The sequence below is a fragment of the Limulus polyphemus genome, unplaced genomic scaffold (assembly GCF_000517525.1).
Source record: "Limulus polyphemus unplaced genomic scaffold, Limulus_polyphemus-2.1.2 Scaffold2135, whole genome shotgun sequence".
NCBI classification, from domain to species: domain Eukaryota; kingdom Metazoa; phylum Arthropoda; class Merostomata; order Xiphosura; family Limulidae; genus Limulus; species Limulus polyphemus.
In genome coordinates this window covers 83394-104639 of record NW_013667745.1, presented here as the reverse complement: position 1 = coordinate 104639, position 21246 = coordinate 83394, and the positions used below count along the sequence as shown (strand labels likewise).

Below are 21246 nucleotides of genomic sequence, written 5' to 3'. Positions count from 1 at the left end.
TTTGCTATCATATATTTAAAGAATTCCTTATTGTTTGATTTGACTCTCTCAGCCAACCCTTTTTCACATACAGTTTTTGCCCTTTTAACCAGCTCTCTCTATTTCCTATAGTCCCCCAAGTCCTTATTATTTCCAGTAAGTTTAAATTTCTTGAATTTATTGTGTTTATCCCTAATATGATCTCTTAAACCTTTACTAAACCATACTGGCTTATTCTGCTCCATTGCCCTTTTTTTTTTCTCTAGATGCAGTCTCGCCTAAGTTTCTTACAGTTACACTGTAAATGTAACACAGTATTAGTATCATCATCTTGGTGTAAATAATTATTGTAGTAATTCATTATTTGTCCATTTGCTAGCACATGATGTTACACCATTGGTTAATAGTTAACACATTTTATCTGTCAGTGTCAGTAAAGATGTATGAAGAATTATTAAGAATGCCCTAACTGTTAATAAGTAAGTACCAATTTTATGACTTATCTTTGTTAAAAACTAAACTAGTGGTTTTCAGTATTCTGTGGTATATATCCTGTCAAAATTGGCCAATCGGTTTATCAGAAAATGCTTGAAAATCATTGAATGTGGCATTATTTCTATCATTTCTTATTCCTCTTTCAAAATTGCATAATTACACTTACAGTTGCAAATACATAACGATACTGCTGAAATCTGCAGGAAAAAGGTGTGGGAGAAGGTTATGTACTATAAACAAATATTTACAAAAAAACTACTACTACTACATTAAAAATATAATCCACAAATGAATCTAATAAGAAATTACATTAACAATAAAAATTTTCAAGTGGATTCATAATTTATTACAAAAATCTTTTAAAAGAGTATTTTTACTTTAGCAAACTTGTCTAAATTGTATACAAGAAATAAAAAATTCACCATTTTGTGCTGAATGGTATGGAGTTTATCATAGTAAACAGTGAAAAATGCAGCTGAATGGTTAATATATTATGCTCATTTCTCAAAGAACTTCATGAGTCATCTTGAACTTTGAATTTAAGAATAACAAAAACAAACGTGAAGAATTAAAAGGAAAAAAATTTAGATTTATTATGCTTAATAATAGTTTTAGCACATGAAACAGTTTGGATAATTTAATTTAAAGATAAGTAGTGTATTTCATTTTCCTTTTTACTATGCTGAACATATGTTAACTATTCCAGTTATTATTATTATTAGAGTACAGTGATGAGTGTAAAATTGTAAGTAAAGTACCTTGCCTGATATATGTGCTACATATGTCTAGGTACATTACTTATAACTTGACATTATTTTCCCATATATATTAATAATGAGTGTCCAAATTAAGCAGGCACTTGTGAAGCATTTGTTACAAAAAGGTAACCATTAAAACTATCCAATGGTAAAAAGCATTAAATGAAATTACCTATGATTTTTTTTTATATGTTTTCACCAGTTAAAACAGTGCTAGTTCCAATGGAAGCACAATATTTTAGTTTTCCTTCTGTGATAAATAATAATGAGTATCAAGTGTTTTTATAACCAAATATCACTTTTAATTGCTTAAATTAATAATAAATAAAGCACAAAAAATCAGAAATTAAAAAATATCAAACTGGGTCTGAAATATGTGGACAGATAATATTTGGTGCATTAGTGAACATTCCCAGGAAATTCCACTCACAGAAGCAGATAACTTCAATATAGAAATTTTCTTTAAAAAATTGATTTATTTCAATAAAAATGGGGCCCGGCATGGCCAGGTGGTTAGGGTGCTTAACTCGCAATCTGAGGGTCTTAGGTTTGAATCTCCATGCCACCAAACATGCTTGCCCTTTCAGCAGTGGGGGTGTTATAATGTGATAGTCAATCCCACTATTCTTTGGTAAAAAAGTAGCCCAAGAGTTGGCGATGGGTGGTGATGACTAGCTGCCTTCCATCTAGTCTTACACTGCTAAATTAGGGAAGGCTAGCTCAGGTAGCCCTCGTGTAGCTTTGTATAAAATTCAAAACAAAATAAAAATAGTCTTTAAATAACCCTTACCTTTTTACCTAGCATTTGAAGGCTTCAACTTGAATATTGAGGTCAAAATCAGCAAAAAATGTCTTAATTTTTTGTATGATCAACAATACATTTTAAAAAAGAAGTAATTAATGAGCGTGCTTGAATGGCCTTTTCCTGCCACTCCATTGTTCAACGCTGTGGTTCGTAAATATATCACTCGCCAATCACTGCAACTATAATGGATAGTTACGAACCTAATAAAGTCTACAGTGAACTAGCAGGGTACACGTATAAGTACACTAACATGAAGTCTTAAGTGTAGCAATTAGACCATGGGGTCTTAATGTTTGGTAAATTTTTAAAACAAAACCTAGCATGGAATTTGTGATCAAGATCTGCTTTTAACATTTCAAGTTTTACCATATTCTGTCACTTGCATGATTCAGAGCCTGAATACTAATTTAAATTTCCGAAACCCAAATTACACTTCACAGTACAACTTACAAGTCATTTATGACTTACTAATAGTAGGTCCTGTATAACAGTAAAACTTATTCACTCATAATTAACAGTGAACCTGGCGGTAGTGTAAGGCACTTTACCTCCACATGAAGTTTGCATTAAACCATATACTAATTTGTAATTCAGTGGAAGATTTTGATTACGGAGCATGTACCAGATGCCACCACCTTGTGTGGATGGATGATCTAATAACCTGACTTAAAAAAAATATTTGTTTTCTCATTACAGCTCGGAGAAATGTGGAATTTGTTTCCTAAATGAATATGCTCCATAACAAACAAAACCTTTAAGTCATCCACATAATATGGCCAAGTAGTATACATAAAAACACTTCCTTGAGAATTCCTTTAACCCTTTCACGATGGGCTTGTGCAACTTGCAGAAATCAAGTTATGATTTTCACTTGTGCAACAATACATGCGGTAACTCAGATTTCTTAAGTATCCTCTCAAAATATTCACAAATTGAGGCACAAACTGAGGTAACAAATACATGACCCTCATCTTTGTAGGCAACATGACGAAGGGTATAACACCTATGCCTCGGAGAGGTAGAATGATATGTCAATACATGACCCAAAAGGCTGTGGGGACCCTGATTCAATGACCTATTTTTAGCTTTTGCTGTGGATTGGGAAAAAAAGAGATTAACACAGTTGATTTGTTTTGCTCTTTTTAATTACTCGTTATAAATGCTATATTGTTTTGATAAAGAAAATGAAACAAAAGTCTTCTGAATAAAGAATGAGCTATACACATTGATTCATTTTGCCCTTTTTATTTATTTGTCATAAATTCTGTATTGCTTTAATAAAAATATGAAACAAAGAAGACTTCTGTTTGATATGGACCCTTTGAAAACAAGCAACAGTCATGAAAAAGGGTGCAAACTCGTTTTAAAAAAGATAATTAAAAAAAAGACCTCCTCCTTCCTGTTTTCGAAAATTTCAGATGCCAAGCATTTTTTTTTAACTTGGACTAATTATCTGTGAATTCATAGACTTTTGAGTTTTATGGGCCACCCAAGGTCATAATTTTAGAAACTTATAAATCCACTGAGAAAATACCTGGGTAGGGCTTTTAATTAGAATGACCTGTCTGTATATCCCAATAAATGCAAAAAATTGTTAACTCTATTGTCCAGTTCAGGTTCCTCAAAGTGTGTGGGTTATTCCCTGTTAATCGGAACTAGGCATTTGTTGACACATTTGAATATATCAGTCAAAAATATGCTTAAAATTTTAGAAAGAAGTGATGTTATTGGTCTTAGAAATCAAGAAATGTACTAAAAACAAGTTCAAATAGTTAGAAAAATATGTTAGTGTTGAGCTGAACTGTGGGTGAAATGTTTGCATTGTGACTTGTACACTCAAAGAGTGTATAAAGAACATTAATTTTGCCAAGACAGTATTGTATATAGACTGCAATGAACTGATGAATTATGTTGCTAAGACCATAGAAGAACACTGCAAGAAACTAACTATATGACATTTGGTGCTTCTAAGCCCGCAATGTCATCTTACGGTGTCAGTCTAGACCTAGTACTGAACATGATGCTAAAAGGGAAGAAGTTATTAAGTTCACTGTACCCCTGTGCAATTATATTTCTAACCAACAGGATGGATGGATTCAGTCTGTCTGTAAAGCAAAAATTAACCATTGAATTAAAAATTATAGAAAATAATAATGTACTTTTTTCTTCTCTAAAAAACACTTCAGAACTGAAATTTATTCAGTAAAAAAGTTTTATTTACTAAATTGTATTCAAAAAGAAAAAAAAAATTGTAACTTTTAATTTTGGGGTTGATCTCAGTGTACCCCCCAATGAAATTATTATATTGATAATTTCTTGAAAAATTTCTAATCATAGTATAGCACTCATAGCCCCTTGGCTTTTATTTGTTTTATTTTAGCGTGTAAGGGAAATATTTATTCCTCGTTTTAGTGTCAGTTTTAAATCTCGGTTGACTCGTCATTGATTTCCATAAAAAAGACAATGAACATAACTTGAATTCATAGTAAGCTAACCAAGGGGGAAATCACCTTATGTTGTAATTTCTTCTGCAGCTAAGAGATGGTTTATAAATATTTGTTAATTAAAGTTTAATTCCAAATGAAGACAATGTAAAAAGTTAACTTAACTTTATTCCAAGTAAAGAATAAGGGTAGAAAAAGTAGTAATCATCATCCTAGGTCACCATCATGGTGATAAGAAAGAAATTTTTCAGTAACCAGTACTAAGTTTTGGTTGGTGATGGAAAATGGTGAAATATAATTCTCTATTCATTCAGCATAGGTATAAGAATTTTTTTATTTAATTCACTATTTCACACTACTTTGTATTTTTATCTTGTTATGCATGAGTATTTATGCAAATCTTGTTTACCAGATAAAAAAAAAGGTAAATCAGTCCAGCTATAAAACAGTAATCTGGTATGTTTGTTTTTGTTTTTAATTTTGTCATGGTTCAATTGGAAATTGCATATACAAGGTTGCAATGATTGTTTTAATGTTAAAATATAGCAACTGTTTTTTTATACCCGATGCCAGTACCAAGTAGTGGATATTGTGGCAGTTATTGGAACAGGAACATTTTATTGTCCATGTAGTCATGCATAAATGAACATGTACAGAAGAGTACAGATACCATAAAAAATTGTGGAACACCTAGTCAGCATTCAGGTTTATAGAAAAGAGAGTGGTATTGGTAGTTGACTCCTTATCAGTGTATTGCATTTTTCTGAACCCTTCTGAAATATAGTGGGGAAGGTATGCTAATGTGGCAGAAGGAAATATTATAGGAAAGAGGAAATTAAAAGGAAGATTCTGGCTAATTGTCTTGCAACTTCTGGAATGTGGAAGGAGCAATGAGGTTAACACAAAGACTAAGTTATTTGATTAATAATAAAAATTTTCTGGGAGGGAAAGGCCTCAAGGTTAATATATAAATGGTAAATATAATGTGTTATTAGGGGTAAGATAAAACATGATGGTCCCCTGGTCAAAGCCAATTTGTAATGTTGTGCTTAATTGAATTCTAAATGTGACTTTCAAGTCAAGAGCTTTCAGGTGTAGAACTATTATATTCAAAATAATAAGAAAAAAAAACATTTGATATATGTCTTTTTCAAAATTTTTTTGTTTGGTGGGAAAAATTGCAAAAACCTGCATTTATATCTACTTGGTTTTATTAAAAACTTCTGATAAAAAAAATAGCTTACTTCATCACAACTTACAATTAACTCTTTCAGCATGGGCTGTTATAGTTTTCATCTATAACTTTTAAATCAGTAAGCGTACCTTGACAAATTGTTGCAGATTATCAGTAAACATTACGAGGCTTTTGCGCACAAAATATCATATTTTTTGTTAAGTTTAAGATTTTTTAAGTAATGTTTTTCTTTTCGATTGTTGACTATCCAACATGCAAAGTAATTTTGATTTTAAGATTAAAAATACTTTTATGCATCAGCAAATTTTCAATTTTCACGTGCAAAATCTTTATAATTTCCAGATAATTATCAAATGTTTTTAAGAAATATTTTATCTGTTATTTTCAGTATTGATGCTCTTTATTGGTTTGGTCGATTTGACTGACCTTGTAATCACCATTAGAATTAGGAAATAAATATAAATTTTCTTTTTTTCATTCTAGAATGAATACAAATTATAACACGTATGTTTAGTTTAAATAGCTTAAATCTCATAAAATTATACATTATATATATCTGTTATTTTTATTATATTGACTTTTCAGCTGTGCCTGGTTAACATTACAGAAGTTGCAGTGACGCGGTGCACGTGCACTTGTTACCGTATCGAAGAATATAAAACATGCCTTTACAAAATGACTTGATTTGGCTATGTCTTAGTGGACCAGTATTTTGTAAAATACAGTCACATTCAGTTATAATGCATTATATATGTATAAACATTATTACTATTTACAAAAGTTCATAAACTTATTTTTCTTAAAACATGGAACAGTAAATAAAGAAGTATAGCAAACAATTATCTCTTATAGTTATGAACTTTGTACTTGTTTGCTGCTTGATGTAAGTTGCTAAGCCTTATAAAATTTTACACGTGGAGGATGTGAAATATAATAATTTTTTGGGGTTTTATATATATATACATTTTGAAATAACGAAAATCATAAATTACAATATCAGTACCACAGAATTCCACTATAATTTGTCAAGCTAAGGAATTGAGCTGTACTTGGGTCTACAAAATATGAAATTTTGAGCTCACTAATATCTTACATTACCACTTAGAATCTAACATGAAAAGAAAGAGTTTACTGAGCAAATACTTCGCAGAAGCTGCAAAAACCACTAGGAGGACATTCTGAACTTTCGATAGGTTATACATGCATTATTGGGCAAAGTAGGTGTACATGAGTAAGTATTTTCAAAAATTGAAGAGATGGACAGGGCCACCTTGGTTGATTCAATAAATATATTAATATCTCAAAATGGGAAAAATACAAGGTTCTTATTTCATATTCTAGCTTGTTGATATTGGTAATTTGAGTATCTAATTTGTAAGAAACTATAGACTTTGTATTTGGACACCACAAACATCTAATTTGAACCTTTTCTGCATTAAACATACCATGTGGCATACAAAAATTGATATTTGGGTGTGTTTTTAATATTTATTTTTTTAAATTAAGAAATTAACTAATGTGTAATACTAAAATTTGAATTATAATCTTCAATTTGATACCAAACTTATTGACATAAATTCATAAAATAGTAGTTCAATAAAATTTTGAATGCAAGTCAACAAATGCAATGACGTGGCCCTTGACCCATGACCCATGTCAGTATGGTTAACTATATATTAATAAAACTGATGATATATAAAATAACCAGAACAGTTTAATATCATAAATCAATTCACAAGAAAACCAAATCCTGTAATAAATAAAGTGCATTTAATCATCAACTGGATTCCTTCACTATTAATAGTATTTTTGGCCATAGTCCCAGTAACAGACTTTGTAGTACAGGTATCAGTCCATAGTAACTATGATTATTAAATTGTGATGTTTATACTAGGCAAAATTTGTTTTTCTTATATTACTTATATTTTTATCACCTTTGAGTAATGTTTGCACTGTAAGTAACCTGCAGAAAATAATACATTCAAAAACTTTTTGAACTATGCTAAAAACATTGGAAATGATATTCTCAAAGGTTTTTTTGTTAATAATATAAACATTAATTGTGTCATTTCTTTACAGCTTGAATATTGAAAGGAACATTCTAGTAGGAAGAAATGTCTTATTTCTTTGATGCACACACTAAATTTACTTTTCTTTCTTTATATAGTGGAAAACAAACGTAAGTCAGATGAACAGTTGGAAAATAGCACTGCCAAAACAAAAAGGATGGAGAGTATACATAAGTGTTCCGACCTTATTGTGCTTGGATTGCCTTGGAAAACTACAGAACAGGACCTGAAGCAGTATTTTGAAGCTTATGGAGAAGTTTTAATGGCACAAGTATGAACAAAAGTATTTATATATATATATAAGTGGAAGAGTTCTGTATTGGGTATGGAAATACGTATGTATAATAGTATTGATGGTTTTGGCTAGAATAGAATTAGTATGTGAAGAGTCTTGCAGAAAAAAAAATAAAATTTTGGACTCTGTCAATCTGGCCCTATTTTGTTTCTTGAGTCACTCATTTTCCTGCATTGTAAGTTATTCCACAATCATACTACTAGTGATGATTGTGTGTATGTGTTGGCAAAAGTTAGAGGGAGAGATTTGTTTGGGAATTCTTGGAAATTTTCAGAACTGGCAAAATATTTTGCTCCCATCCACATTTATATTTTTGTTGTCTGTGTGTATTTTGCTTTAAAGTTTTTGTAATCATGGAAATACAATCATATCCTTTATACTGTGTTATAACTGTTCTCTTTGTGTTGAGAGTTTGCTCAAGTCATTAAAACCCTTTCATTAATTCCGATTCATAGTTTTACTCTTCTGATGGTAGCGTACAATTAAAAGATAGTTAGTCATGGCAATGATCTCCAGTTTATAGCTTGGAAGCATTTTTGTTCATGGAAATAATAGAAACCACAGTCAAATATTCTGCATACAGAGGATACTTCTGACTGTAGTGTATGTTGACTTATACTTGTTGACAAGGGAATGCAACCTGTCGTGTGTGTATCAAAACATAATACTGGCTGCTGTGAAAATGTATTTGAACAGTGATTTAATATAACAGTTGTTTCAACATTACTATTTAGGGAATATATTTGATGGAAATTTAAAACTATGTGTACATTATTCACAATTCTTTTTGCTACAAATTCAGTTTTGATGAGTGATTGGTTGATCTCTGAGCCTTACTATTGATACGGTTTAAAAGATATACCAGATATTTTCATTGAAAAGGATATTCGTCAAAAACACAATCTTATAAGAAATAAATGTCAACCTCCTCTCTTTTTCCCGAAAACAAGAGTACAAAATATCCATAGACACCAACAAAATCAACCAAGAACGGCACAAAGAGGAAGAAAGTCTTCCAAACACCTACCTTGGTGATGAAGAGGTCTCTTCCTCACTCTTCTTTTTCATGTCTCCTCACAGATCTCCCTGCTTCTTGTGGCATCATCATTACCAAAGTTAAAAACTTTCAATTTTTGCTCGCGTAAACCTCAGAACCCTTAAAAGACTAGCATTACTAAATTCTATTTCATGAAGCGGGGTGAAGAGAAACAAAACTTTAATCTAAATTATTGCCATGATTGGATAGGATATTTCCATTGATCATATGTGCAATTACTGAAAATAATTTCTGGAGTTATCAAGTGATTGTATTTTTAAACATTACTAACAGTGATAGGCAGTAACTGTCCTTATTCATATGATATTACCATCATAGAATTGTTATGATCACATATTTATCATGTTCAATTAGAACTTATAAAAAAAAAAGTTAAAATGAGGAAGAATCCACTAAGCTCTTTACTCTTCTCTTCCATATTTAGAACTGCTGATTCTAAGTCTTTTAGTTGGAAATAATGTAAGAAATCAGTGCTTTTAGAAATATAAATGATTTATTTTGAAGTTTTAATGTAAAAAAATCTAAATTAGATAATACACATCATGACATTCGAAGAGCTGGCTTGAACAGTATGATAGTGGAGGTTTTGTGTGTAATGTTTTTTTACTTCTGGGGGGGGGGATAATGTATCTTTCCATCAGTATCAAGTCTGATTTATAAGCTGTATATGGCTGCCCACATATAGCAACCTTGAAGGCTGGTACAAACCTCATCTTCATCAGGTCAACATTTGCTTTGTCTGCCATATTAACAACTTTCTGAATTGGACCAGCTGAAGCCACAGAACTTCCTTTTACTTTAGTTCCTCCCTCACATCCTTGATGAATTTCCCTGACTGATTTCTGAGGTTTTTACTGTCTGGAGTTTCATGGTTTTAGTACCTACAAGTACAATACATCAGAATCTTAATTCAAGTGTGAGGCATTACTTTATTTTGTAAGTGATAATTAGAAAATAAGGTTAGTTTACAAGACAGTAATAATAAACTTTGTGAATTCATCAAACCTAAATCATCCTACTCTTACACATGTCTTTTACATAAAAAATCTTACATGCAGGCCTAAAATTAAGAAGCATTGTGTGATCATTTTTTATAAAACTTTCAAAGAGAATATCTGCTACCTGTAATAATTTATCGTTCCTTATAAGAAATTATTTTTGTGCAGATTAATTATAAGTTACATTTCTTTTGAGATGTAGAATTTATCTTCAATTAAGGAGTTACTCTGTTTTCCACATGCTTCAATTTGCTGCTGAATCATCTGCAGTATGTACAAAACATACTATTGACACTTACAGAATTCTAAAAGTATATACAAACTCTGGGAGAGTATGCTTTTTTTGTAATATTTTTGTGATTTCGATATTACAGTTTAAAGTATATAGTATAGTGATGGTGTTCTTTTAGTTTAGTATCTTTACTTTCTTCAGATTTGTTTTTTGCAAGTGACATTGATTTGACTGATAAATGTTTTTTATAATACTAATACATATGATTTATTTTACAGAGGTATTAACTGTAACCAAACTGTAGCAGACCGTATGGTTTAGTTTTTATAATTCATCAGGAAATTTTGTTACATTTCTTGGCTGGTATTAATAAAATTAATATGAATCAAGTCATATATATGAGCATAATAATACATGCATTGATATCCCTTCAAAATTCCAATAAAGGCTTCATGAAACTCTGAAGCTTTTAAATTGTTGGTGAGATAAATAAGTCCCTTCTCTCATTCTTTTTTTCATTTTTATTTATTGATCGAAGAATTTGTGAATCACAAATTAAGCCTATAAGGAACCGAAACTTGGCTTGCAACAATGGAAGGTCAATACCAAACCAATTAAGCAAACAGTTATGTAACATTAAATTAGTTTAGTTCTGGATTTTAAGCCAACTTTGATTCTCTGTATGTTTAAGTGATAACTCAAATTCTTTAATTAAAACATGTATACAGATATAATGAATTTAAGAACAAAAGTGCTTTTAATTTCACTATGTACTGAAGAATGAGATAATCTGTGAAAAAAGTATCGGGGCAGGATTTTTCAAACTTATAGATTCAAGCAATACAAAATCACTTATAGATGGTACAGTCTCACTTAAGATGTATATACTTTCTTTGAGAAACTATATGTAGGAGTTTGTCATTTTGTACATTCTCAGGTGAATTGTACAATACTGTTATTTTGCATGCTATAGTACTTTCAAATTTAAGATTATACTTTGTTTAACATATTTCTAGCATTAAACACATTTATTGTTTTTAAAATATCCATAAGTGCATGAAATAGAAATGATTCACTTGAAAATAAAAACAAAGTTTCAGTTTGGAATAATGAATTAAAACATGAATATTTTGAAGTTTGATATATAACATACACATGCACATGTATACATAGCTACATTGCAACAACAGTATATATATTTCCTTTAGTGTGACCTTGATTATTATGATTTATAATATATATTTTATAACAATTTTTCTTCTGTCATGACAGGTTAAAAAGGATCCTAAAACTGGTAAATCAAAAGGGTTTGGTTTCATGAGGTTTGGAAATTATGAATCTCAGGTTCGTGTACTATCAAAACGTCACATGATTGATGGAAGATGGTGTGATGTGAAGATACCAAATTCAAAGGTATGTTACAATTGTGATTGAAGAAGTATTTAGTACTGCATCTCTATATAATAATAATAATCGTTAAGTTATAGTTGTGTTAATGGTACACTAATGAAGTTTGAAACAAAAGCAAAGCTATCCAGCTTCTAAAATCTGTAAAATAAAATAGGCTAGAATGTTTACTTGCTGCTAGTCAGATAAAGCCAATTTAATAGTGTGTCTCACGAAGTCATAGTGTAAAAATGAATGAAGATGGTATTTGCAAGCAAAATTTCCAATAATGAACCCAATTGTAGTATATATATACTTGAAGTTTATATCACTCTTCGGAAATGAAACGTATATGATAAACCCTGTAAAATAAGTTATAACAGGATTATGTTTGTAAATCAGTTTTAATAACACGTAGAATTTTGCACTTTTTTTCTAAATAGCAAGATGGCCAAGCAACAGAACTCAATAGGAAGGTGTTTGTTGGTCGCTGCACTGAGGACCTTGCAGCAGATGACCTCCGAGAGTTTTTCTCCAAATTTGGTGAGGTAACTGATGTATTTATCCCAAAACCATTCCGGGCTTTTGCCTTTGTGACCTTCATGGATCCAGAGGTGGCCCAAAGCCTGTGTGGGGAGGATCATATCATTAAAGGCACTAGTATTCATGTTAGCAATGCTATGCCTAAGAATGAGTCTGGAGGTCGCCATGGACGTATACTTGGGCGAATGAATGGTCCAGGGAATCACAGTGGAATGGGTGGCGTACAAATGAGAGGGTTTGGAGGTGGTTTAGGACAAAATAGTCCTTTTGTTGGTGGTCAGATGCCTCAACATGGGAATATGGGAATGGGTGGTGGTGGTATGTGGAACCAAGGAGGGGGTGGAGGGAATCGTAGTGCAAATTTATCTAATTTAGCAGCCCTTGGAAATAGTTTAGGCTTAGGAACAATGGGAACTGGAGGAAATCAGCCTGGGGGTCAGGGAAATACTGGTGGTCAGGGAGGGGTCAATACCATACCTCCTACACTTAGTATGGATGCACTCAACCTTGGAGCAGCCATACCGTTAGGTTCAGCCATGGTTGCAGCGGCCCTAGGACAAGCGGGTCTCGGATTGTTTCGAGGGAATTTTCAGTCGGCAACAATGGGTCAAGCAGAAAATCAAGGGATAGGGAATCCCCAGAATCCCCATATTCCAAATACAACATCAGCACCATCACATGTTACAGCAGGTGGGGGAAATGCTCAGAGGTCAGGGTTTCTAGAATGGATGAATCAAACCCAGGGTTCAGGGGATGCAAGCAACAGCAATCCAGGACAATGGCCTCAGCGAGAGGTAAAACAAGGGTTTGGAATGTCAGTGTCCCCATGAAAGTAGCTAGTGTATGAGTGGAACAGTGTGTTGGTATGTGTGAATCTGTCTTAATATGTGAAATGTCTCATTGTGTGAAGAATTGAGGTAAATGTGCTCATCTTGTACTGGTTTAACTTTTCATTCATTGTGTTCTAATCCTTTAAGCACCATAAATATTTATCTCACTTATGCCTTATCAGAATGTTTTACTGAAGGAAGAGATATTTAATAACCCTTTTTTTATCCCAGGGCAACACTATGGCTACATATATATTTATATTCATAAAATTAATAACTAAGAAACAAAACTATTTCTGAAACATGGAATTTCAAACACGAAGCATGATAACCATGGACCTAAAAAAAGGTTTCACATGCTTATTAGCATAATGCTCAATGAAAGAACTAGTGAGTATTTGTCTCGCTGTATTTTTCTGTTAAGTTCTGTAATTCTTTTATAAGTTGTATGCAGGTATATAAAAAACCAATGACCTATAAGATCATACTGGAATGAAGTTTCCATAAGAACTATTAGTTTCAAATTCCAAGCACATTTTTTCTTCTGAAGTGAAAGGGTACTACCAAACTAATTATTTCAAGAAACTAAACAGGCATTTATGATTTTATTAGCTCTAGAAGAATGGAGGCTGTAAAACAAAAAAATGCAGCGAGTTCTTTTTGATGGCATATGGCACAGCCAATTTAGATAAGTTCACTGTTTTCAATCTAGTTGATCTAGAAATAAGCAACAAATATCAATAAGGATCATAGTTTTGTAGCTTTGTTTTGTACAATGACAAGTTTTACCTACAAGGGTGGAAAATGTGAATATTTCTACTTCCAAATAAAAATTACAATTGGGGGTACAAAAGTCAATATCACAATTAGTTTCATTTTGTAGATAATTTGAGGGAAATATCAAACAGAATTTGTTAACACTTAATAATGTTATTTGCCCTATTAAAAAAACAAAAAACATGACATACTGGACTGGTAAGGGTTATAGAGTTCGGCTGAACAAATGATCCATTCTGTTGTTTAAAACAGTCATAAACAGAAATGGGTTTACTTCTTCTTACTATGAATTTGCAGTAAAAGATCTTATCATAAACAAGTTTTCCAGTTAGAAATATCTGTATGTTTAGGGGAAAAAATTTCTTTAGCAATTTTTGAAATATTCTGGTTTCTTTGTAATGTTTAAAGCCAAAATGGAAAATTGTAAAACATCTTCTGTTGTAAAGTCTGATGTGTAATCTGTTGAAAAAAGTGCTGTGTTGAGATTTCTTTAATATTTTTTTGTCTAATGCTGATGATTTTATATTTTGGAATTCACATGATCCATCTTGTATCACAGTGTGATACTTGACTGAATTCAATTGGCCCATGTTAGTACGCTGATGCATACTTGCCCATTACGAAAGATTAAAAAAATAAAACTTTTTCTGATATATCTTCTTTTGCTAATTGTTAGTTATTAACAAAAATATATTGAAAGAAGAATGATATAACTTTTAAAAGATAACAAGGAAATGTTATTGTAATATGAAATACTGCTAAAGCAAGAAACTTTAAATTACAATTTTCAAGTCTTTTTATTATTATTAATCCATGTTTTTTGACAATTATTTTGTTTCTTGCATTTTAGTTATGTGTTTGTACTTTTCTTATGTGTCATACCACACGATGCACACTTTTTTATAATGTAGGGTGTGTTTCTATTAGTTATTGTTGAAAATTGACATATAGAGTAAGTGTGGTTTGGATACTGGATAAAATTATAGTACGTTAACCTTGCAAGTTCGACTGTAACATCTAATTGTGTATTTGGTGAGAAGCATAGTTATGTACCTGCACATTAGCTAATATTACTTACACGTTTACCGAGAGCATTTTACAGATGATTTTTATGTTTAAACCAAGTGAACTGATATTGTTTGTAGCACAGGTAGTACCTACTTTACACGTTTTTAATTGAACAACATAAACTTGTTTCACACTTCTTATAAATAAAGATTAGCTTATGCACTTAAATGTCAGAGGTGAAAGCACTAAATTTTGAATTTTAAAACTGAAAAGTGACACATGAGAGTTAAAGTGTAATGGATTGTGTAAAGCTTCTTTTTTTTTTTAGTGTGTGTGTGTGCAAAGAACATAGTTATAACAAGTTCCTATGTTTACTTATCTGGATGGTGCACCATACAAAGGGCCCAGACTACAACCATCCTTATGGAATCTTCTCATTTTAGTACTCTGTTTTTCTAAGTAGTCTGCCTCATTCGATTGTTGTATGGTTAAAAAACATTAATCTATTCTGGAATGTTAACCATGAAGCATGTTTACCATATGTACTTGTGTATGGTGTTTGAAACTAGTTAAAAAGGTTGAATCTAAATATGATTTCATTATTGTGTTTTTCTCTCTCCTTTGTATGTCTTAGATTAGTTTTTGTTGCACAGATATTTGAAATTTTTGAACTAAAGAAAAATCGTTTAGAAATCATTTTATGATATTGACTGAGGAAAGTTTGAAACTGTCAGATTTAATGCTACAGGTTTTTATTTTTTTGCAGTTTAATTTGCTTTCTGATTACATGATAATATGGTTGTGTGATGATCAACATAAAAATTCACTTGAAGATATTTGGAGATAATCCAAATTGTAGTGGTTGACGAAAGTGTAGATCTGTGGATGTAGATTGTAACACAGTGTAATGATCATATATATATATATTATCAGCCTCATATAATATTTAATCAACATGATTAGCAGAAAAGAGTTTTAACTGATGCAGTTTGAAGTGTGTAACATTTGAAAATTTAGAACTTCATTTTGGTTACTTAATTAATTGCATTACTTAAGAAAAAAGGTGTCTTTCAGAACCTTTAATTTAATTAAGTACAGTAGATTGAAAGGAAATTTGCTATTGAGTATGCATGTTGTATGAAGCAAATGAGTGATTTTTTTGTGTATAAAGTGTTTGATAATTTGGAAGTCAGCTATACCTTCTTGGAAAATATGGTTTCAGATGTTTCTTCAGACTGAAATAAGAGGATCTATTAGAATTTTCAAACGGTTAGAAGTCTGTATGAAAAATATACTTTTTGTCAATTTTGATTGGATGACAGGTGTGATTTACAGCTGTCTTTTTTTGTTACTTTTCTAATCCTGAATGTTTGATAAAAAAAAATTCTTTAATATCAAATACAGTCAAACCTATTAATAAGGACATCTTGAACCCTTCTCCCCCCCCCCCCTTCCCCAGTTCACATTCTTTTCTACTACAGTAAGTGTAACCCAATTTGTTTTGAATGTTGCTGGAGAGAAGGGAATCTTATGAATAAGAGATGAAAAATGTTTGGGTCTGATGGCCTAGTTGCAAAAAAAATTAGAATATTTGTTTATGAATTTCTATTATACTTTAAAGTGAGTTGAGTTAGGCATTATGAGGTATTGAAAGATGACCACTCTAACAGGTTTGTCTGTATATTGTTTGTTTCTATGAACATAACACTCACTGGTATGTAGTGCTACTTATTTATTGTGTGGTATTCTCTTCTCTGTGAAAATGTATGCAGTGATATCAGATGTGTGTACAATATTTAAATAAAACTTAATTAAAGCTATTTGAAGGCTAATTCAAACTGAGTGTGAAAAGAGAAGCATGTATAAAAATGAGATGTACATGTACACATAGTCAATGAGAAAATATTTTCTTTGTTTGTAAGTGATGATTCAAAAGTTAATCACTTTTAAAATTTGAACATTGAATAGATTTGGAAATTTTGGTCATGAGATATAAAAGAGTGTTATGAGCAGAACAGTGTATGGCTCAAAAGTATTTTGTAAAAGGACCAATCTCATTTGGTGTAACTATTTGTTGTTAAATTCAATACTGACTTGTGGCAAAGGTTATTTCTACAAAGGAAATTTTACTTGTAATTGATTTGTTTCAGAATTTGTTACATTTGTGTTGTCTGGTATATTGCTTCGACCTTGGATAGAACTTAGTACTGAGAATGAAATAATCCATATAATTTCATGTTTGTCAGCTTTTTCTAGGTTAGATGATCATTCTTATAAATATGTCTAATAAAATGCTGTGATCTGTGTGTGATTAAGTTGCTGTAAAATAAGATAAGTTGTAGCATTTTGTATGTTTTCAGTTAATAGTATAATGACTCGTACCTCTAGTTTCAAAACACTTATGTCGAGGGTTGCATGGTTTTAACTGATTCATGCTTGGCTGACATGTTGTTTTGAAAGTATGAGCTCAAGTGTAGAGGACAGCAAGAAATTAGACTTAAGGTATGGGAAATGAATTCTTTGTTTCAAAGTCACAAGTAGAAGACAGAAAGTTTCCTCGTGTTTGTGTGACAAATTTTGCTGATAGTGTTATCCCAGACACAGACATGAAATCTATTATACCCTGTTGTCTTTCTTTGTTAACTAAAAAATTGGAATGTTGAAAACATCATGGTTATGTGCAAAAAATCTAGTATAAGTGTGCTTGAGGTTGTCTACAACTGGAGATGTGTCATGCAGCAGAGCGGTGGTCTTGTGCGGAATCCTGAATGTAAAGAAACTTGAGTGTTGGAATGTGTGTAGTTTTGCTTTTCTTCAATAAAACTGACTGTTCTGGATAAGAATGGCTGTTGTCTTGTGTGCATTTAAACATCTCCTTTGCAGCAATGGTATACAAGTTTATTTTTATTGCATGTAACTAATTATTTACAGATTTTAATTTCGCAACTTGCTGTTAAATATTTACGACTCTAAAAGCTACAAATCCAACAGATTCAAGATTTTACCATATTTAATATTCTTTTGAAATGATGCATATACATGAAAACGTATTAGTTGTAAAACCACCTGTTAAGTTAGAAGGGGTTGTGTCATTATGGATAGTACAACTACCTCTCAGCAACAGACAGTTGGAAACCTATATTTGTGTACTGTATTTAATTATTACACTAAAAAACATTCAACAACTGCTGAAAAAAAGACCCATTAACCTCAAAATTTGTGATACAAGGATGATAAAATGCAATCACTAATATCATGAATGCATACCAGAAAGATACATTCAAAGGTATTTAGGACAAACCAAATTGTCTCACATGACATTCTTTACATTAATGTCATATGAGATATGAATTTAACGTTGGAATAATTTTTGATAACGAATTTTCTGCATGTTATTACATGGAACTAATATTGTATGAAATATCATTAAAGAGCATATTTCATTTATATTGTGTCCAAAATGGTTTAAAGATGTCTTCTGAGTTGTATAAAAAGTATAATTGTATATTATGATTGCAAAATTTTGAGAACAATTTTTATTTATAGTAAAGTTTTACGTTGGGTTCATCAACATGGTACTTTTTAAGGATTGAGTGCCATGTTTATGTGAATACTTATTAATTGTACTTTTCCTCCTTTCTTTTTGAAGGCAGCAGTTATACATAAAAATTATTAACTGAATGCTTGTTTTAATAAAGGTAAAAAAAATTAATTTTATGGATATCTGTTCCCAAATTTGATCTGATTTTAAAGGCATATGTATTTAAGTATGCAATAGTAGTGTAAGAAAGTTAGATCTGTGATATTACCTAGTCTAATAACTAGATGTACTGGGAGATTATCTGTTATTTTTTATTAAAACTATGTTAATCTGATAGTAAAAAAAAGCATTTATTAGCAATGAACTTCACAACGTTTTGTATTACCTATCACCTGGCAAGTAGTTTTAACTCTTTTAACCCCATAATTTTTTGCATGTTCTGCTGGAGTTATTTTCATGATGTCCTAATAATTATCACCATACCTTATAAAATTTCCAGTCTATTTATAAAAGGTGGATAATAATATGGCTTGGATTAGTTTTCAGCCAAAGAAACATAAATTTATCAGACATTGTTACTGTCTGATGGGTAAATCAGGATTTATGGCCTGATGCTGGTAGCATCTGCTCGAGTTTGAGGGGTTACGAGCTATTTTAAATCTGAACAGGTAAATTACTAAAAGCCACACAGGCTACTTTAAGATTTAATTTTTATTAAAAAGTAGAATTGCTTAAAAGAGCAATAGTAAAGTAGTGTTATATAAAAGTTGATTTGAGAATGAGATGTTACACAATGAAAAGATGTGACTGTTCATTTTGGCAAAATCTGCGTATGGCTTACCTACAAGTCATGTTCATTGTAGTTTTTCATCATATGACCTCGAAGGCCATTGTGCTTCATTGGTCTGTTAGTGTTAGCTTGGAGTTAAATTTCAGACGAACTGAAAAAAGCTAGCCCCAATGGTCATTAAAAACACCAGTATCATTTGCAACATATTTATTATAGAAACTGATTATTTTTTTTATTATTTATGGTATTAGTTATACCACTATTAATGTTATTTTCACTTGAAATATAATGTTACAGTAACTACTTATAGGCTAATATACTCTGTACTAGTTGATTATAATGTTTTTTGAGAATTTTGTTTCTTGTTTGTGTTAGTATTTTAGCACCAACAGTATTACCATTAAATATGTCCATTTATACGAACAACAAAAATAGTTGTTTTTTATGGACTATGTATTTTAATGACCCAGTTATGTTTGAAGTTTATTCTTTAAATATTTCTCTCTGTATATTTGTGTCCAATGTAATAATGTACAGTTTGGTTTTTATTTTTTTATTAATTCATTAGTTGTGTAGGTTGGTTTTATGTATTTAATAATTATTATTTTTCCTCCTCCTCCTCCTTCACATGGTGGTTAGGGTATTCCACTCCCAATCTACATCTAACAAGATCAAAATTAGGCACTGCATGTGCTCAAACCTTCAGTCATAATTATAGTATTACGATAATTCCCACTATTAAAGAGTTGGCATTTGATGCTACTGGCTAGTTACCTTCGTTTGTGTCAGAAATACAAAATTAGGGACAGCAGCGGATAGCCTCAGTAACTTTGCTATAAACATAACATTTTTATTTTTTTGTTCCTGCTACTAGTACTTCAAGCTAATTACTATGATAACTATTTCCTTAATTATAAGCTATGTTTTGATGTTTCGTATTTACAATAGTTGATGTAGGGATTTGTATTGCTTATTTTAATATCTTTATAAATATGATCCTATTTTTAGAACATTGATGGCATATTGCTAGCATTAAAGCTGCTTGGGAAGATGTTAATGCCACATCTTACATGTAAACAGTAATTTTTGGTCTTTTTTTATTATTATTATTATAAGTAAAAGTACCCACCCACAGTGACAGGAAAAGGTTAAGTTAATCTATCAAGTTAAATTATTTCATGGACTTTAAAATGGTTAATTGTGTTGCACTCTTGGTTTCACTCAGAGCCAAAGTTCTGATCTACTTATACCGCCCACTGCAAAAAGTAAACGTTGAGCATTTCAGTCATTCTAAAAGCCACTCAGGAATAATATACGGTAAATCTACATTTTTATCTTTAAATTATGTCACATTTTTGAAAAGTGGGTGATAGTGTGATTAATTCCTAACAATTTAATGAAAATATTCCTATTTGTGAAATAAAATTTGGCATCAACATTATTCATACCTGTTCTCCCGTCATTTCAGAAATGAATGTTGGGCTTTGCCTGTGAGCGCAGCTTTTAAAACAGGAGACAGATACTGCAGTTCACAATGTATATATTTAGTCATAAACAGATAAGTATATTAGATGAAATTTACTCACAGTTTTCAAGGTATTTAAAAGAGCAATTCTTTTTGTAAAAAAAAACTGGTGGGAAAGTTGAATTTTGTTCCCCCATTTTTGAAAATGGAAGACCCATTTGATACTTTTCTGATGGTGATTCTATTAATCATCTAATGGAAAAACTTCACTGAAGTCACAATATTCAAGTGATAAACAGATTATGAACTTTTTCCTAAACTTATATTCATGTAATACAATATATATTAATGTATGATGATAGTTTTGTTTTCTAGACTATAGAACATGTGCATTTCGCCCAAAAGTATGAACCATTTTTTTTGGTTTCAAAGTTATATGAGAAGTTATCTTCATAGTCATTTAGGAAATACTCATCTTTATAAAATACTGGGGGATTATCTTTACATTTCTATTATTTTAAGTAAGTCTTAATCTTGAAACACTAGAATCAAGTTTGAATTGATAGATGTACAATGGGT

The 21246-nt window shown here is 31.1% G+C and overlaps 1 protein-coding gene across 1 annotated transcript in view; it reads left to right on the top strand.

Annotated features, from left to right (window-relative positions):
• Window positions 1-20822, top strand: part of LOC106466052 (TAR DNA-binding protein 43-like) — a 23315-nt gene extending 2493 nt beyond the window's left edge. Inside the window, exons 2-4 of the mRNA XM_013926293.2 lie at window positions 7844-8016; window positions 11600-11740; window positions 12157-20822. Of these exons, the coding sequence (XP_013781747.1) occupies window positions 7844-8016; window positions 11600-11740; window positions 12157-13086 (1244 nt within the window). The 3' untranslated portion in view covers window positions 13087-20822. The remainder of the gene's footprint in view (window positions 1-7843; window positions 8017-11599; window positions 11741-12156) is intronic.
• The last annotated feature ends 424 nt before the right edge of the window (window positions 20823-21246 follow it).